A 17,643-nucleotide genomic window follows, 5' to 3' on the forward strand; every position below is an offset into this window, starting at 1 on the left:
GCGGAGGCTTCTCTTTTATTGGCTCCATGGAAGACACTTTGTTTTGTTGCTGTTGTTATGATGAGAGAAATGCTTCATTCTTTTAACCTAACCCTCTTTATTTTCGGGGCACAGCTGCTTTTCACCATACATACTGGTTTTGCTTTTCACCCAAAACAGAAAGAGCCAGGAGCCATTGTTCATGGGGTTTTCGAGTTTTTTTGCCACGTGGGAAGCTTCATCATTCAAAGATTTATTGACCTATTCATGGATACCAAGAGGCCACCACGTACATGAAACTCTTGCCCAGACAACTTTTGTTGAGAACCATGCGTGCACCATAAAGGGTTTGCTGTAGGGTTCACCAAAGTTGCTTTTGATTTAAGCTAATTTGTGTGATTAACTGTTTTCTGAGTCCATGGACTCGATTAACTAACTGCTAGGTAATTGCATAATCTGGGGAAAACCTCTTAATTTCAGTGCTAAATTCATTTTTCCGAGAAAAAAAAATGCTACACAGGCTTGAAAATCCGGCATTCAGCTAGTGGAATGGTGTTAATATTGTTCGTTTAGTCATCTAACTAAAAAGGTCTCGGTCATTAATAGATACTCTCCTCTCATTATTTTCTCACAAGAATCTGAAATCTAATATTAAATCGTCAAAAATAAGATTAACATGAATTCTATATTTCTTAAGAAAATATTAAACTATACCCTAAAATCTGGTGTGAAAATTTAGTATCTTAAACCAAACGACTCGAAAGCCGGTGACATAGTTTTTTGTTCCTCTCTACCTCCCCGGAAAAAAAATTAAAAAAGCTATTTATTCGGATGGAATGGAAGAGCCACCCTACATGTTTTGAATTGTAGGGTTCCGTCGTGTTTCACACAACTTTTTTAAAAATGCTCCTCTAAGAAGCTATCTCTACACCACACGATTTCAATAATGGCATGAATGAATTTAATGTGCAATGTCAAGAAATCTTCCCTTCAATTTATTGCAAGATGGTGCCAGTTGCAGTTTAGTTTTAGATCTCCACGCCACTTTACTGGCCAGTACACAACCCTCCCTTGTAATTTACATGGGCCAAACTTTACCTGTGGGCAAATTAAAGCCCTGTCAGTATTCATCAGTTAATCACCAGAACCATGACGATGGTGCTGTACCCTGCCTGACCGATCCCGTGCACGGGCTCCAATTACAGATCTTTGACGCCAATTTAAAACACTCCGAAGGCGGGGGATATTGTCCCCCACGCACTGTTAATACACGGGCACTGTTGATTCATTATGCTCGTGATTTTTTTCTCCGCTCTCTCTCTCTTTTTTTTTAAAAAAAATTGCATTTTAAGAAATTAATTGAAGGTTAATTTAACTAGAATTATTAAAAAATTAAAAATTAAAAGACAAAAAATAAAAGTGAAAAAGACGGAGGAAATTGATGGTATTTTTTTTATTTAACTTGGAGAAGAAAAACCTCTTTTGCTATTAAATTTTAAAAAAATTAGAGCTATTTTATATTTCATTCTTATGCGTCATTTTTTTTAAGAAAAAAAAGTTTTGCTATACTTGGTTCATGTATAATTAAATAAAAATTTGTTAAATTCAATGGGTTTTATGTTCCGAATCTAGAGTTTGACAAATCATTCCTTATTATCCTGAGCATTTTTACTTTTTTAATTAAATATTTTTATTTTTAATTTCGTTATTTTATTATTATATTTATGCATTCGCTATATGAAAAAAGTGCAGGCTGACCCTATATATTTGTTTTTTCTTCTTCTAAAAGCAATTATTCAAAATTATAAAAACGTGCATTCCATTAAATACAATTAAAACCATCCAGTAATGTCCTTGTAAGCAGTGAAACAACAATAGATCACAGTAAAAGTTGTATCTTTAAATCCCAGCGTACATTATTTATTCATCATAGAAGTGATTTCTTGCTGAAAAATGACAAGATCTGATTCGAGACTAGTTCAGCTTTCTCCTGCCGAGCTCATCAATGAAACCCACTTCAAGGCTAGGTAAAAGCTCCCTGGATATTTCTCCATTAACACAGTCCTTTGTACCAAATGCCAGAAAACCCACATCTTTGCCACCGACTATCAATTTTGTGGGGACAGTAATATTAGCTCTCTGCCGTAGTGCAAGAAGATCCAAGTTAGTTCATAAAAAAAAAAGAATACATTCCGTGAATATAAATTTTCCAATTTTCCAACCCGAACTTAAACAAGTAAATACATGAAGGATGCTCATGTGAAAAATCATAACTATAGTTACCAATTCAAAAGGAGTCCGAGTTACCGGGATGATTAATGGTTTATTAAGCTAACTAGGTTACTAAAAACTTAACTAAATCAATCAAATCTTATTAGGTAAAGTATCTTATTTGATCTAACTAGAAATCTAAACAGATTTGTGATGTAGATGAAAACTAAAAAAAAAACAAACACTCGGAAAACACGTAATTTTAATATTTAGCGAGTGACTTTTCAGCTCTTCCTGCCTCCTGTAATGCCAGAAGAAAAAAGGAACATATTAAGAACCCAGATGGTGTAGTAAAATTTAATTAAAATTCCCCAGAAAAATGGTTTGATCCTCCCTTACCTGAAATTGAAAAATGTAGAACCCTTCTCCAGAAATCCCGTCAAATAATTTGGTAGGTTTGATTTCTCTGGAACGTGTCCGGCAGGCGACGCTTAAGTTAACAACTGCCCTCACTCTACCTGGCCTGAAATGGCAAAAGGTGCCACTTCTGCACCCCAGTCAAGTCATGCCCTTCCATAAATACACTCTCAGGACCAGGACACTGCACAATGTAGCAGGAAAATTTAAACATATATCAATATATTTATAAAGATTTAATGAAAAAGATTCGAATTCAGAGAATAAAAAGAAGAAGAAGAGAGCATATCCTCTTTAATCAAATACCATGATTCAGAGAAGCCATGAATGAGAAGAACAAGAGGTACTTGCCCTTTCTCTGCTATGTGCATCGATATTCCATTAGCATGGATCCTTCCATGTTTTATGTCACTCGTGATTTTTTATTTTTATTTTACAATCCCTGTTTTCGTTGCATCATCGATAGATGTGAACACAGACAATGAATATTCGACGCTAGTGACATATATTTACGCAGAAAATTCAACCCTACTGACATGTGCAGAAATGCAATCTGAAAATGGACCTGGGCCTTCTTTTTAGGACACATTACTCTATTCAGCCCTTTGCAATAGATAGTAACATTATTTAAGCCTTTGACACGACAAAAGATGGAAAAAAAAAAAAAAAACAGAGGATTACTAAGGAAAATTCATTAAGAGACAAGCATGTTTTCTCCAACTTCTCTTACAAACATAACAAGACCAAACAAACCCTTAGTCCCGTTTGAAATATTTCTAAAATAAATAAATAAATAAATCTTGCTTCCATTCGAAACAAGAGAGATTAATTTAAAAAAAAAACGCAAAAATTATCTCCTTTGGACTACTTAATCTAAAAGACCCAACCCAGAGAAGCCCATAAACACTTAATATCCGGCCCTGGATCAGCCCAAAGCCCAGCTCCCCACACTAGCTAATTTAACGCCGTCGAGGTTTTTTGAGGATTTAGGTTCGACTATACCATACTCACGGTTTCCATCGCCACACACACAAACACAGCGCAATGGGAAAGAAGAAGAACACGAATGAAAGTGGCTCCGCTTCCGAGCACAGCTCTAGCACTCTTTTCGTCTCCAGCTTACCTTACTCTTTCACCAAGTCTCAGGTACTAATCTTCACTTAAATTACCACCTAATCCTTTGCTTCAACTCATAATAATCTTGCTGCTTGATGGATCATTTTTTTTATTTTAATAGCTTGAAGAGACTTTTAGTGATGTCGGTCCAATCAGGCGCTGCTTTATGGTTACGCAAAAAGGTATGAAAATCAGAGCTGCTGCACTTCTACTTTCATTTAATTTTTTTTGTATAATTTCTGGTTTTTTGTTTGTAATTTGTAATTATTCTTGAATGCTGCTATTATTAATTGATTTTTATTTCTCAGGGTCGACTGAGCACCGTGGATTTGGTTTCGTTCAATTGTAGGTTATACTTATGGATTATTAATTGAAATAAATCTTATCATTAGTCTATTTTGCTGTTTTTCTCTTTAATTTTGTTGCTGCTGCCGCTGCTGTTATTGATTGGATTCATTTTTAGTGCGCTTAAGGATGATGCTAACCGAGCTATTGAGATTAAGAATGGTTCGTCTGTTGGAGGCCGGAAAATTGCAGTTAAACATGCTATGCACCGTGCGTCATTAGAACAGCGTCGGGCAAAGGCAGCTCAAGGTCAAGGTCAAGTTCAAGGTCAATATCATCCATTGTTAGTTTTAGACACTTAAATTTATCTTGTTTTGCTATTATAATCAGGTTAGAAAATAATGTATAGAAACAAATTACCTGTTTGTTGTTTACTCAGATGATGCAACGAAGACCATCGATGAGAAGGGCAGTGTTGCCTCTAAGCCAGAAAAGCATGTTCTGAATGTGCTGGAATCAGGTTGGGAATTATGGTACATTTTGTCATGCATGTTAAGTTAAATGTTCCTGTTTCAGATTGACATTCTGCGTGTGAGTTTGATATTTTGAAAACAAATTTAGGGAAACCTCGAGAGCCGAGAAAACCAGCAAAACTTGTCACTGATCTAACTGATAAAGAGAATTGTTCTGAAAAGCAGAGGTACTTTATTTTCTTGGTGATATTATGGACATTTTCTCTTGAATTATTTCTAATTGTCTCTTAGGGTGTATCGGTTGTTAAAGTTTTCATAAATACCTAGACTAGTATCATTTTGCAGAAGCAATAGCATCCAAAACTAAGTCAGATAGCTCTCTTAATGTGACTGGACTTTTTCATATTGTTTGGTGTTCCATTAAAGTTTTAGTTATTAACTATCTATTGACACTCACTACAGAGCTTCACTATTAATCATTGCTGTTAGAGGGCTCATGCTTCGTGGCGCCCTCAAACAATATCCAATCTCCATTAGTAGCTTAGTATTGTGGTTGTTTGTGCTTGCTTCCCTACCATAATAGCCCTTTGTAGGATTGGATTAATAAAAAACTATATCCCTGTATTAAGTAGAATGGCGAGACAAGATTCATTGCTGACTTCGAAATGTTGAAATAGATTATGAAGTGTCTGGTTCTTGAGTTATAGCTTTGAAGTTAAAGTAATTACAGCTTTGAACTTACAACCCTGATGTAGGAAGAAAAGGCAAAAGGTAGCAAACGAAGCCAAAAGGCTGATTGTCTGGACTGAACAACCAGAAAAGAAAGAGAGCTATAAAATTCTCAAAATATCAATAACGTTTGTTATTGGTGGATTAGCAGCCCTTGGATGCTAAACAGAACCCTGAATAAAAGAAACCCTAGCCCTTAAAAATAAATAAATCTTGGTCACCTAAACTACCATTATAACTAATACATGAATTCATATATAAGGAATTATTTGATGATTGCATAGCAGTATTTTTTCTATTCTTCAGAAAACTACACATGGTTTTTTTTTTCTTTTGATCTATGAAGGGTTGCTAGAACTGTGATATTTGGTGGCCTTCTTAATGATGCTATGGCAGAAGATGTTCATCAGCGAGCCAAAGAGACTGGCACTGTGTGTTCTGTAACTTATCCCCTTCCCAAGGAAGAGCTGAAAAAACATGGTAAGGGTGTTCTTTGTGAATAACTGGTCTTTTGGGGTGTGTGGCATGGAAATGGATGATAGGGAAGCTTCCACAATTTAACATGATAAGATAATGTAAGATGTTAATATATTCGTTTGAATTCCTTGTTTGTGCAAGTCATTTATACGTGGTAACTCTGCTACCAAGCACCAATCTATGTGTTCCAGCTTCCACTTGATGTGGGAAGCAGAAGCCTTTGCTAATTGAATTTATCTTCAGAATTATTATTTTTAGCTGATTTGTTTTTGGTACGGCACATGACTTGTAATCATATCACGATAGAAGTTTTCCTGTACACAGGATGCCTTCTGATGATAATTTTGAAATACAATTAACAAAAAACTTCCCTTTATTTGTTTGTATATTCTCTTGCAGTGTGGTAACATTTATATTACCTGTTATGATATTATCACAGTAAGAATGATTTACAATGTCAGCAAAGTGGGAATCTGTTAGTTATTGCAAGCTGTTTAATGCTTTTGACACTTGTTATGGTCCTCTATTCCGATGGTCTAATCCTTTATTCAATCTTGCTTGTTCATTTGCCTGTAGCTTATGGAGTTAGAGTTTTTATCTTACTCGAATACAGACATCAACTTGATTATTTCCAGTTTGGAAACTGTAAACATATGTATACAGAAATCTAAGGGATTTTAGTTTGCTCTGTTTGATGATAAAAAAAAGGTTGTTTTGCGTAAAATTTCTAGGCCTTGAACAAGATGGATGCAGATCAGGTGCTTCAGCTGTACTTTTCACAAGTGTCAAAGAAGCACGTTCTTCTGTGGCAATGCTACACCAAAAAGAAATTAAAGGTGGAATTGTTTGGGCGCGGCAGCTAGGGGGGGAGGTAATTTCAAATTGCTTGCTACATGGAAATGATGGCTTTTATTTACTCTGCTAATATTTCTACTATTGTGTCTGCTTCAAGAATTTTCTCTGTCAATAAATATATGTTTTTGCCAGTTGCTATCCCTTGTGGTCTGTGTTTAGTGTAGTTCTATTAATTCCGGCTCAGATGAGTCAAAAAGTTGTAAATTCTTTGAGCATAGGAAAATAATAGTTAAAGTTTTCTAATTACCTTTCAATTGTGTTTGTGGGCCAGGGTTGCAAGACACAGAAATGGAAACTTATTATCAGAAATCTTCCTTTCAAGGTTATTCTATGCTCATTTGTTATCATTCACCAATATTTCTGGAGGAGGTTGATTTCTAAACTAGTTTACCAAACATCAATGCAGGCCAAACCAAATGAGATAAAAGGTGTGTTTGAATCAGCGGGATGTGTTTGGGATGTGTTTGTTCCACATAATTCTGAAACAGGGTATGCAGATACATTATCCATAATCCCTGTTTGTCAATGATGTTTTGTCTATAGTATTTTCATGCCAATTTTGCATTTATGCAGGTTATCCAAGGGTTTTGCTTTTGTCAAGTTCACATGCAAGCAGGATGCAGAAAATGTATTCCTCATGAACCATGCCTTTTCTTACAGGGATTCCATAGCATTTTGAATTTTTTTCCTTTTTCCTTCTTCAGGCCATTCAGAAGTTCAATGGGCAAAAGTTTGGCAAAAGACCCATAGCTGTTGACTGGGCTGTTCCAAAAAAGATTTATAGCAGTGGTGCTAATGTGTCTGCTGCTTCAGAAGATGGTAAGTGGCTGTTTTACTGTGTTGCATTTTCTTACAGGGCCTGGACATCTTTTGACATTAAGTCTGTAAGTTTTAGTTAAGCTTTGTAGTGCTTCTGCAGGACATCAGAATGAAAAAGACAGTAGCTGTGAGGATTCAGATTATGACGACGAAGATGACAATGATACAGATGTTATTGGAAAAAAACAACAGCATGATGGGGTTGTTGTTACTTCACCTGACTCGGATTTATCTGAAAAAGAAGACATGCCAACTGAAGTTGATTTTGAACAGGAAGCAGACATTGCGAGAAAAGTTCTCAGGAATTTGATCGCATCATCTTCTGATGTGTTGCCCAAGGGTATTGAGGAGTTGGAAACTGTTGATGTGCCAAGTAAGTTGCCTGGCGAGTCTGAAAATTTATCAGGGAGTCCTCTATCCAGTGGAAAGAGCAAACCATCTAATACTAAGCACATAGATGGAGAAGATGATTTGCAGAGAACTGTTTTTATTAGCAATCTTCCTTTTGATGTTGAAAGTGGAGAAGTGAAACAACGGTTCTCTGCATTCGGGGAAGTGCTATCCTTTGTTCCTGTCCTTCATCAAGTCACCAAGTAGGGACTCATATACAGTCTGATATGCTTCTACATTTCCTGATTATTTACCTCAATTTTGTATAACCTACTTTTGTTCGTGGCAGGCGACCTAGAGGGACTGGTTTTCTCAAGTTTAAAACAGCAGATGGGGCTACTGCTGCTGTTTCAGCTGCTAATGTTGCATCTGGTCTGGGAATTTTTTTGAAAGGTAGGCAACTGACAGTCTTGAAGGCTTTGGATAAGAAATCAGCGCATGATAAGGAAAAAGAGAAGACCAAAATTGAGGACCGGGACCATCGCAATCTTTACTTGGCAAAGGTTCATCTATCACCCCCTCCGAACTTTGTTACGCCTTACTCATGTTTTTTTTTTTTATTAACGTGGGTGTCCGAGCCAGCTTACGTGCACCTCGACTAATTCCACGGGCCTTGAAGTTAATCTTTTTTTTTTACTGGTCCCAAATGCTTAACAGGAAGGCCTTATTCTTGAGGGGACTCCAGCTGCTGAAGGTGTCTCAATTAGTGATATGGCTAAGAGGAACAGGTAAGTTCCTTTCCCTGTTGTTTTTTATTTTCCCCTTTTATTTGTGTTTGGAAATGAAGATGGAAGCAACTATTCCTTGAATTTGGCCAATGTATGGTGCATGCATGTCATCTAGTAGTTTATATTTAAAAGGCTGGCTAGCATATGTTCCTCACTATATTGGTATAGATGTTCTCTCTCAATTCACGCAGCATCCCAGGAAATGAGGATTTATACATGGATAGCGTCTTTGAATTTTGGTTCCTGTCCCCAAAAAGAGGGTGTATCTTTCAGATACATTATGATGTTGTTTCTCAACATTTCTGTTTATTTTTGTGCTACTCTTGTAAAAGCATCTTACCCATCTCATAATGCTCTATGAACTTTGCAGGTTGCAGGAAGAGAAGATGACCAAGCTGAGATCTCCAAATTTTCATGTCTCAAGGACCAGGCTTGTTGTATACAATTTACCAAAGTCAATGACTGAAAAACAACTGAAGAAGCTTTTCATTGATGCTGTTACCTCACGTGCCACAAAGCAAAAGCCTGTGATTCGACAGGTTAGCTACCTGGATTCTTTGTCTTTGTTCCGTTTCTGTATGTAAAATTTAGCTTGTATCCTGAGATAACTTCTTTGTTTTCATATTGCTGGTGCAGATGAAGTTTTTAAAGAATGTAAAGAAGGGAAAAGTTGTCACAAAGGACCATTCACGTGGGGTTGCTTTTGTTGAGTTTACGGAGCATCAGCATGCACTGGTGGCCCTGAGGGTTCTTAATAACAATCCTGGTAACACATTTCATTGACTTGTCTTGGTATCTCCTCTGAATATATTTCCAGAAAATCAATTCCTAAGAAAAATGCAACGTTCGCCTCCTTGCAGAAACTTTTGGTCCTGAACATCGCCCAATAGTCTCGTTTGCTCTTGATAATGTTCAAACTTTGAAACTACGAAAAGCTAAGCTTCAAGTGCAGCAGCAGGAAACCCATAAAGATTTCCAAGATACGCAGGAAAATGACGAGTCACAGACTCCAAACGCCATTCCAAGCCAGAAGGAGATGTCCAGAAAAAGGAAATCCAGAGTTGAGAATAGAGCAGTGAAGGACCCAGAATCAAATAGAATGGATGAAGTGAAGAATAAGGATTCCTATAGGACGTCCTTGAAAGAACAGACTGCTAAAAAGAAGAAGAGCAATCCAGGAGCTGAAGACATACAAACTTCTGCAAAAGACAAGAGAGAAAGCAGGGAACAGAAGGCTAAAGGCTCCCAACACAAGCAAAAGGATGAAGGCAGAAAGTCCGATGGTGGAAATTCAGTTAATAGCGAAAAAATAGTTAAACCTTTCAAGGAAGCAGATTTGTGGCTAACAAAGAGGAAACGTCCTAACCAAACAGAAGAAAACAAGGGCGGTAAGAGTTCAGAGAAAAGAAAAAGGCCCAAGAAGAATAAAGACCCCGTAGGACAGGACGTGGCTGATAAACTTGACATGCTGATCGAACAATACAAATCCAAATTCTCCAAGCAGACTGCCGACAAACCTGAAGGTGAAAAACAGGCTAATAAACAACTTAAAAGATGGTTTCAATCATAATTTCCTGTTATTGTAGCGTTTAATTTCGTGGAAGAGTTTCCAAGGCAATTGATATGAATGCGATTGCCAGAAATTTTTGTAGTAGCCTGAATTTTGTGGTGAACTTGTAATCTCTACCATGTGTTGTAGAAATATGTGAGTTTGCTGCTCCTTCCTGGAGTATTACAAGGAAGATTAATTACCGGGAAGCAGACATGCAACGAAATTCGAGACCTTAAATTTTGTGTGGGTTCTTCTCTTATTTCTTTTATTTTTCCTTCGGGTTTCTCTTGGCTTGATTTACACGAATGCACTTTTATGCATAGTTAATGGGTTACCTGGGTGACTTGATTTGGAATCTAGCTTGGACTGTTTTGGATATTGAGTTTGTTCTTAAACTGATTTGGATATTGACCACTGACATGGTACAGAGTGATAATAATATCAAAAAGAATTATGCGAAGCTTGTGTCTCTTACAATGACTTCGGCTAACGTCGGTAATTCTAATTGGGCTTATAGGCCTATTTCAATGCACCGACAGGAGATGATCCCTAGGCCTCGGACATGGGTAGTATGGAAGAGAGCCGAGTATGGGTCAATGGCCATAGATATTGTACCGTTCATGCTAAAGGAAACTGCACCGGATGCAGCTACTCGGCTACTCTCCGGCCTGCAAGGTGCCAACTGGGCTGTGGTCAACCACCTAGAAAATGGTAAAACTCTCCTCAAGACCCCATTATTTTTTTGCCCCTTTAAAACAAGATTGGGACTTGAGAGAAGACCTGTGCTTCTTTCCTCATGGGAATTGATGCTTTTGAGCTCAGCAAATACTTATCGTTAAGACCAAGAACTCTTTCAGCACATATATATATTTTCAGTATTTCTTGTTGATCTCACATCATACATGTTTGTTGGTATAGATTGATGATGATATAGCATGCCACGAATTAAATGCTACGATGGAGACAAATCATCACCGTCATTTCATTTCGTTCAAAGAAATAAAATCATAACCATCATTGACTTTATGGAACCCACGTGTGGGCCCCGCAAAACGAATGGTGCTGATTTTTATTTTATTTTCTTATAACTTGTTGGTTTCGTTCTGTATTGTGATAGTGTTATTAAAAAATATTTTTTATTTAAAAATATACTTAAATAATAATTCTAAAAAATTATTTTTAATATTATTACATTGAAACTATTAAAATTTTAATTTAAAAATAAAAAATATTAAAAAAAAACACGGCAACACCGCTGAAAAAAAAATAAAGGCTGTAAATCTTTTTACATCTCGTCTCACGGATGATGCATAAAAAATCTCTCTGGTAAAACGATTAGTGACGACAAGTGGTTGATTCTAAGCCATACCCTCGACAGAGAAAGATGCTTCTCCATGCTTTTATTACTTCTCTCTCGATGCCGGACATCTCCTATTCTAGCCCCCCTCCCACCATTATCGTCAAAAACGACATTTGATTTAGAGTACTTAGAACTGGGTATTAATTCAGATTGTTCGGTTTAGATAAAAAATAAATAAAATCAAAGCAGTTTTTTTTCCTTCAAAATTCTAAACAATTGAATACAAAATAAACTGATCAATTTGGTTCAGTTTCATACTTATTAAAACTATAAAAAATTTAATTTAAATTAATTAACCTTCGGTTGAGTTTTTTTTACGTATCTTATTTTAATAGGCTTTTAGCTTATAATTTTTTAAAATTTATTTGGTTTCTTTTGATTTAATTTGATTTAAAAAAAAATCAGAAACCGAAACCGGGTTTTAATAAAAAGCCTAACAAAAAAAAATTATCCAAAAGTTTTTAGAAAGCCATTAGATTCAGTTAATTTGAATAATCTCCTTTTACCGTCCTCTAAAGCAATTTATAGGGTATCCTTTCTAGAGTTAGGTGACCCTAGGACTAGGAGGACATCAAACGTACCTAGCAGTTAGGTGAGGGCAAAACCCGTCACTCGTGATTCATAAATAAAACATGTACTGCCCTAGTCTTTTTCTCATGCTGGTTGCAATCTTGGGGTCCCCCTCCTCCTTTTCACTTTAAGGCCATTGACGAACCAACAACGCTGGCACGGCCATTCACCCTCTGACGGATGAGCCAGCACGGCTAGACCGGTCCTAGCTACTCCTAACCTACTTTATTAGACAACAAAAAAAAAAAAGTACTCATCTATCAAGGGTTCATGTGAAAAGATTGGTTCTCCACGATACTTGCGGACAATCTAATATTTGCGACAAAACTCTATAAAGTCTTCAAACGTGGCTGTGTTCCTTTTCAAATAAATAGTGCTTTGCACAGTGTTTTTTTTAAATATATTAAAATCATTTCTAATACCAACATATTAAAACAATATAAAAATTAAAGTAAAAAAATCAAAAAATTTAATTACAAAAAAAAAAAAATTCTTGGTGCATCAAAGCGTAGCTTGGAAGGACAACCCTCCTTCAATTTGTAAGGGTTAGATTGTGAAATATTTCCTAAAATTTGACAAAAATAAATAATCTTAGAATTAAAAACCCTCAAAGTTCTCATCTTAAACATTATGATTTTTTGAGTGACACTTTTGTTAGGGATTTATAAGATAATTTTTTAAAAAAAAATAAAAACTCTAAAAATCGTCCAAATTCCTCCCTTTCCGTGCGCAATAATAATAACAGCAACAGTTAGGGGCTTTCCCACCAAATTCCTAATAAAACTTTGATAAAAGAGCCACATTTAAAAAATCATATTATTTAGGGTGGAAAATCAAAAGATTTTTAATTCTGAGAGTATTTTACAATTTAGCCATTTGTAAATTCTTAATTATTTTCTTAGGATTTGAATATGACATAATTGATGAAATCGTAAGCATTGAATCTTAAATTCTCAATTGTTGAAACTGTTTTAAATTTTTGACTCGGATGGCATCTAATTGTAAGAAGAAAATAAGGTCCTTTGAGTATATTAATTCAAGTGGGATAATTTATTTAAAGCTCAATTAAAAACAAATATGATAACATATCGTTTTGCATGTTAATATTAAAAATAAATTTTAAAAAATAACATCTATCATACTTAAAAAATAATATCTAGACTGAAAACCAAAAATTAAAATTAAATATAATGGGATGAAGGACAGGTGAAGATAAATGTTGCCAAACTTGCAAGCATAACCAGAGAGCATATACATGCTTGATTTGATTTCAAAGGTTCTGGATCTAAAGCAGCTGCCAATTGATTTTCTTGGCTAGAATGAGTGAGAAAAGAAAGAAGAAAAGTACACATTAAAGCCCAGTTGATACGCTGACCTGACTCACGAGCAGCACGAGACACGTGATAACTACCATCGATCCTTTCTCCTCCATCGTTTGGCATGGCATCTGCTGGCCGCGATTCTTTGTGCCCGACTGCCTGTTTCTAATAGTAACATTAATTTCTCTTGTATTTCGGGAGTGTTTAAAATTAGGTTATTTTTTAAAGTAATTTTTAGTTAAAAATATATTAAAATAATATTTTTTATTTTTAAAACAAGCTATTTTGCTATTTTGATATTAAAACCAGACAAGCTATTTTGCTTTTGATATTAATATATCAAAATAATTTGAAAACATAAAAAAATAATTAAACTAAAATAAAAAAATATTAATATATCATACTATAGACTACGTGAAATAAAGTTTTATTTGATTTTTTTAATCTTGATTAAAATAGCTTGTTTGTGACTAAACCAGAAAAAATAAACTTAATTTGCATACATGAAAAGCGAAGACCTCCCTTGATAGTTGATTCTGTCTCTCGTCAATTTAGTCTCCACTCCGTTCCTATTTTATTGTCATGTATTTTTCAAGATAAGGACGAGAAACTTTGCTCTATCCTCTACTATACTAATTGAATTATTATTAAAATAAAAACTAAAAGAGATTAGTGTTTTATTTTACTGCATTCTTAATTTACAGTTGATTAGCATAAAATTACCATTTTCCCATTTGACAAGAAAAACTATCTAGTTGGAAATTGAGAGTAATTTATCTCTCTATTAGATATATTTGTTATTATCAAATTGAATGGGATATTTTAGTCTTACAGTTAAATTATTAAATTACTCTTATATAAAAAAAACTCAGGTTATGGGGTTTTTTTTATTGTTCAAGTTTCGTTCATAGTAAAATAATTAAATACCATTGAAATTAAACTTTCTATTTAGACTTTTTTTTGTAGTTCCCATGTTGTCTAAGGGGTAATTGGGTCTTCTAAAGAATGTAAAATATATTTTTTCAAAAAAATGATTAAGGCAACGCGCCAGCAAGTGGACAACGCGTGTGGCACTTCCCAGTCTCTAAACACCGCTTTTCAAGACAGTGTTAGAAGCATCTCGTCATTCTCTTTATGGTAGTGTAGTGCGTGTTGTCGTTATAACATTTTTCTTTCCCCCCTCTTTTCTCTCTCCTCTCAATAAAAAACATGATGAGACTGCAAAAATTTAAGGAAGTCTAGTCCTTGTTGATTGAATCAAATTTAGTTTTTATTATTTTGAATACAGTAGATTTGGTTTTGAATCCTTTATTGATTTCTTTTTAATTTCATCCCTTAGCATTTGTTTTTTATTTTAAGTCTGATCCTCATTTTTTATTATCATTTTATTGACTGAGTTTTTTTCAATTTTATCCCTCACCATTTAATTTATTTTTCCTTTTGTGTAAAGTTTCATCCTCATTCTTTTTTAAAAAAAATTTGATCATTTTTTAGATGAGTTTGTTTTTTTTTTTCAACTTTACCCCTTGTTATTTTGGTTAGTTGAGAATGTGACTTCATTATTTTTTATGAGTTTATCTTTTATAGTGTAATTCGGCCTCATGACCCGTGTAATGGCTCTGGGAGATTAGACCAAGTTGACTATATATTTTTGTTTGTTGGGAATTGAGATTCATATATTCAACATTTTATTTGTTGGGAATTGAGATTCATATATTTTTTTATTTTTTTTATATGATTATCTCATTCTTATATCATTTTTGTTTTTTTAACAAGTAGGATCATGGAGATATTTTAAGAATATTGTAAAGATATATCTATATAATATTGGCAAGCATCCATCTTTTGCATTGAATCATTGTTGAATTTTTTTCCACTCTTCTTATTGTTTGTGTATTTTTTAATTATTTTATTAAATTAACTAAACTTATTAAACTCAATAAAATCAATTATAAAATCTTTTTTTTTTTGTCAGGGCCACCTATCTGGTTCTATATAAGAAAACTCATGATTTTTCCAACAATTTTTTTTTATGCTATAACATTTTGTTTGATAAGAACAAAGTTAATAAATACAAATAACATGTAATAAAGTATTGAAAAAACATAAAGATTCATTAAATAATGGACCATTGATTTAAAGTCTCTCTCGTAGTCAGAAAAAAAATGTTTTTCTCACACACACTTGTTATTAAATATGAAAAAATATACACATGATTCTTTTTTATTACATTTAATATATAAAAAAATCCCATTGTGATTCTAAAATATCTCTAAGTATTTGATAATATAATAAAAGAAGAAAAAGAATGTTTAAAAAGTGTGTGCAATCACAAAAAAATAGAAAGATTGACCTTTGTATGATACCTTCACAAATTCTTCAAAATTCATGAAGAAGGTGATACAATATTAACAAATAGGAAATCATCTTCATAAAACACTATTCCATATAAGATAAATATTAGAAATTGTACCCCTGTCATCTCTTGAATATATTTATTAACTAATATACTAAAACGTTTGGGGAATTTACTGTTCCTCCACACACAAATCACTGTGGATTATAACAGTAATCCACAGTGATTCTTTCCTCTTTTTTTTTCAACTTTTTTTTTTCTTTTTTTTTCAACTTTCTTTTTTTTTCAATTTTTTTTCAATTTTCTTATTTTTTATTTTTTTCATTTATTTTTTTTTCAAAATTATTTTTGTTGGTTTTACCTTTTAAATATTGACCTGGTTAAAATTTGTGCTTAGTAATTTTTTTCTTTAAAATACTGTGAATTGCTGTGATGTTTTCCCACTTAGTTTTTCTATTTTATTTCTTTATTTTTTAAAATTATATTTATTGATTTTTTTTAATATTGAGCTGATTGAGAATTTGGTTTTGTAATTTTTTTTTTAAAACATTGTTGATTGCTACAGTGTTTCTCCGCATGGTTTTTTTCTCCAAAATTATCTTTTTTTTTTATTTTATTTTTTAATATTGAGCTGGTTAAAAATTATAGTTATAATATATGAGGAAAGCACTATAATGTTTTTAAAAAATTATTGTTCATTCCCACATGGTTTTTTTTTTAATTTTTTTCAAATTATCCTTTTCAATTTTATTTTTTTAATATTAAGTTGTTTGTGAATTACAATTACAAGTCATTACAAATAAGGCTAAATCATGTGGGGAAGCACTGTAGCTTTCATCACAAAACACTGTGAATTGCTACAGTGTTTCCAACATGATTTTTTTTCCTTTTTTTGGTGTTTGTTTTTTTTTTTTCTAAAATTGTCTCTGTCGATTTTTTTTTAATATTGAGCTGATTAAGAATTTAGCTTTATAATTTTTCTCTTTAAAACACTGTGAATTGTTGCAGTGTTTTTCCAAAATTATCTTTGTCGATTTTTTTTTAATATTGAGTTGGTTAAGAATTATAATTACAGTAAAACTAAATCATATAAGGAAAGCGTTATAGTTTTTCTCACAAATCACTGTGGATTGCTACAACATTTTTTCTCATGGGTTTTTTTCCTTCCAAAATTATCTTTGTTGGTTTTTTTTTAATATTAAGTTGGTAGAGAATTTAGCTTTGTAATTTTTTTTTCTTTTTATTAACTGAAAAGCTAAATCATGTGGCGAAAGCACTGTATCTTTCCTCACAAAACACTGTAAATTACTACAAATCATTTTATTCAGTCTCTAAGTTTTGGATCACCAACACAACTTTTTTTTTCGTCATGAAATATTTGTTCCACCATACCTTTAATCTCTATTACTTATCTAGCGCTGATTCATAATTATAACACTATCAAATACATTTGTTTTATAAGCCCGCGGCAGCGCGCGGGCATGTTATCTCGTATATATATAATTTATGTCTCCAAATATAAAGAATCTATATAAAATTCTTGAGAAAAAGTTTCCATTAATCTCTATCATGTCGCCAGGTTCCAGCCGAGCTACCCTTTCTCCTCTCTCTCCTTTTCTTTTTAATTTCTCTCTCTACCCTTAGTAAGGCTCAACCAAACTCCATGAAATTTAACTAGACGGAGGCCCAAACAAGCTCAAGCTCTGGTTTGACCGAGCTATTTTTAGCTCACATATGTTTACTATTCATGAATAGTGATGTGCACGGTACTATTCATGAATAGTACTTTTCACTTGTATTTATTCAAATATTTTTTTTTAGATATTTTTCAAGTTATATATTGTGAAGTTTTGAAAGAGACACGATGAGGATTCATCTGAATAATAATAAACAAAGAACATCATAAAAGAGACAAAAAAACACACATCTTTTATCTATATATAACAAATATTATTTTTATCTTCTTCATTTTTTACCTCCTTCTCATCTCACAAAATAAATTCAAAT

At 33.5% G+C, this 17,643-nt stretch overlaps 1 protein-coding gene and 1 long non-coding RNA gene across 2 annotated transcripts; one reads left to right on the forward strand and one right to left on the reverse strand.

Annotated features, from left to right (window-relative positions):
- Positions 1–1,811: 1,811 nt before the first annotated feature.
- LOC112328604 (uncharacterized) lies at positions 1,812–3,072 on the reverse strand. The gene is made up of 3 exons (XR_002983597.2): positions 2,914–3,072; positions 2,590–2,791; positions 1,812–2,491 (listed from the first exon to the last, which is right to left on the reverse strand). It is a non-coding gene; the product is annotated as an uncharacterized LOC112328604 (long non-coding RNA).
- A 528-nt stretch (positions 3,073–3,600) lies between these two features.
- Positions 3,601–10,314, forward strand: LOC7464006 (uncharacterized). The gene is made up of 18 exons (XM_024608882.2): positions 3,601–3,753; positions 3,845–3,905; positions 4,032–4,068; positions 4,187–4,335; positions 4,448–4,528; positions 4,630–4,708; positions 5,557–5,690; positions 6,419–6,558; positions 6,814–6,864; positions 6,949–7,031; positions 7,116–7,170; positions 7,247–7,361; positions 7,462–7,954; positions 8,041–8,254; positions 8,409–8,479; positions 8,850–9,018; positions 9,116–9,245; positions 9,340–10,314. The coding sequence occupies exons 1-18, from the start codon at positions 3,652–3,654 to the stop codon at positions 10,047–10,049; spliced, it is 2,874 nt and encodes a 957-aa protein (XP_024464650.2). The 5' UTR covers positions 3,601–3,651; the 3' UTR covers positions 10,050–10,314.
- The last annotated feature ends 7,329 nt before the right edge of the window (positions 10,315–17,643 follow it).

Source organism: Populus trichocarpa, chromosome 9, assembly GCF_000002775.5.
Source record: "Populus trichocarpa isolate Nisqually-1 chromosome 9, P.trichocarpa_v4.1, whole genome shotgun sequence".
NCBI classification, from domain to species: domain Eukaryota; kingdom Viridiplantae; phylum Streptophyta; class Magnoliopsida; order Malpighiales; family Salicaceae; genus Populus; species Populus trichocarpa.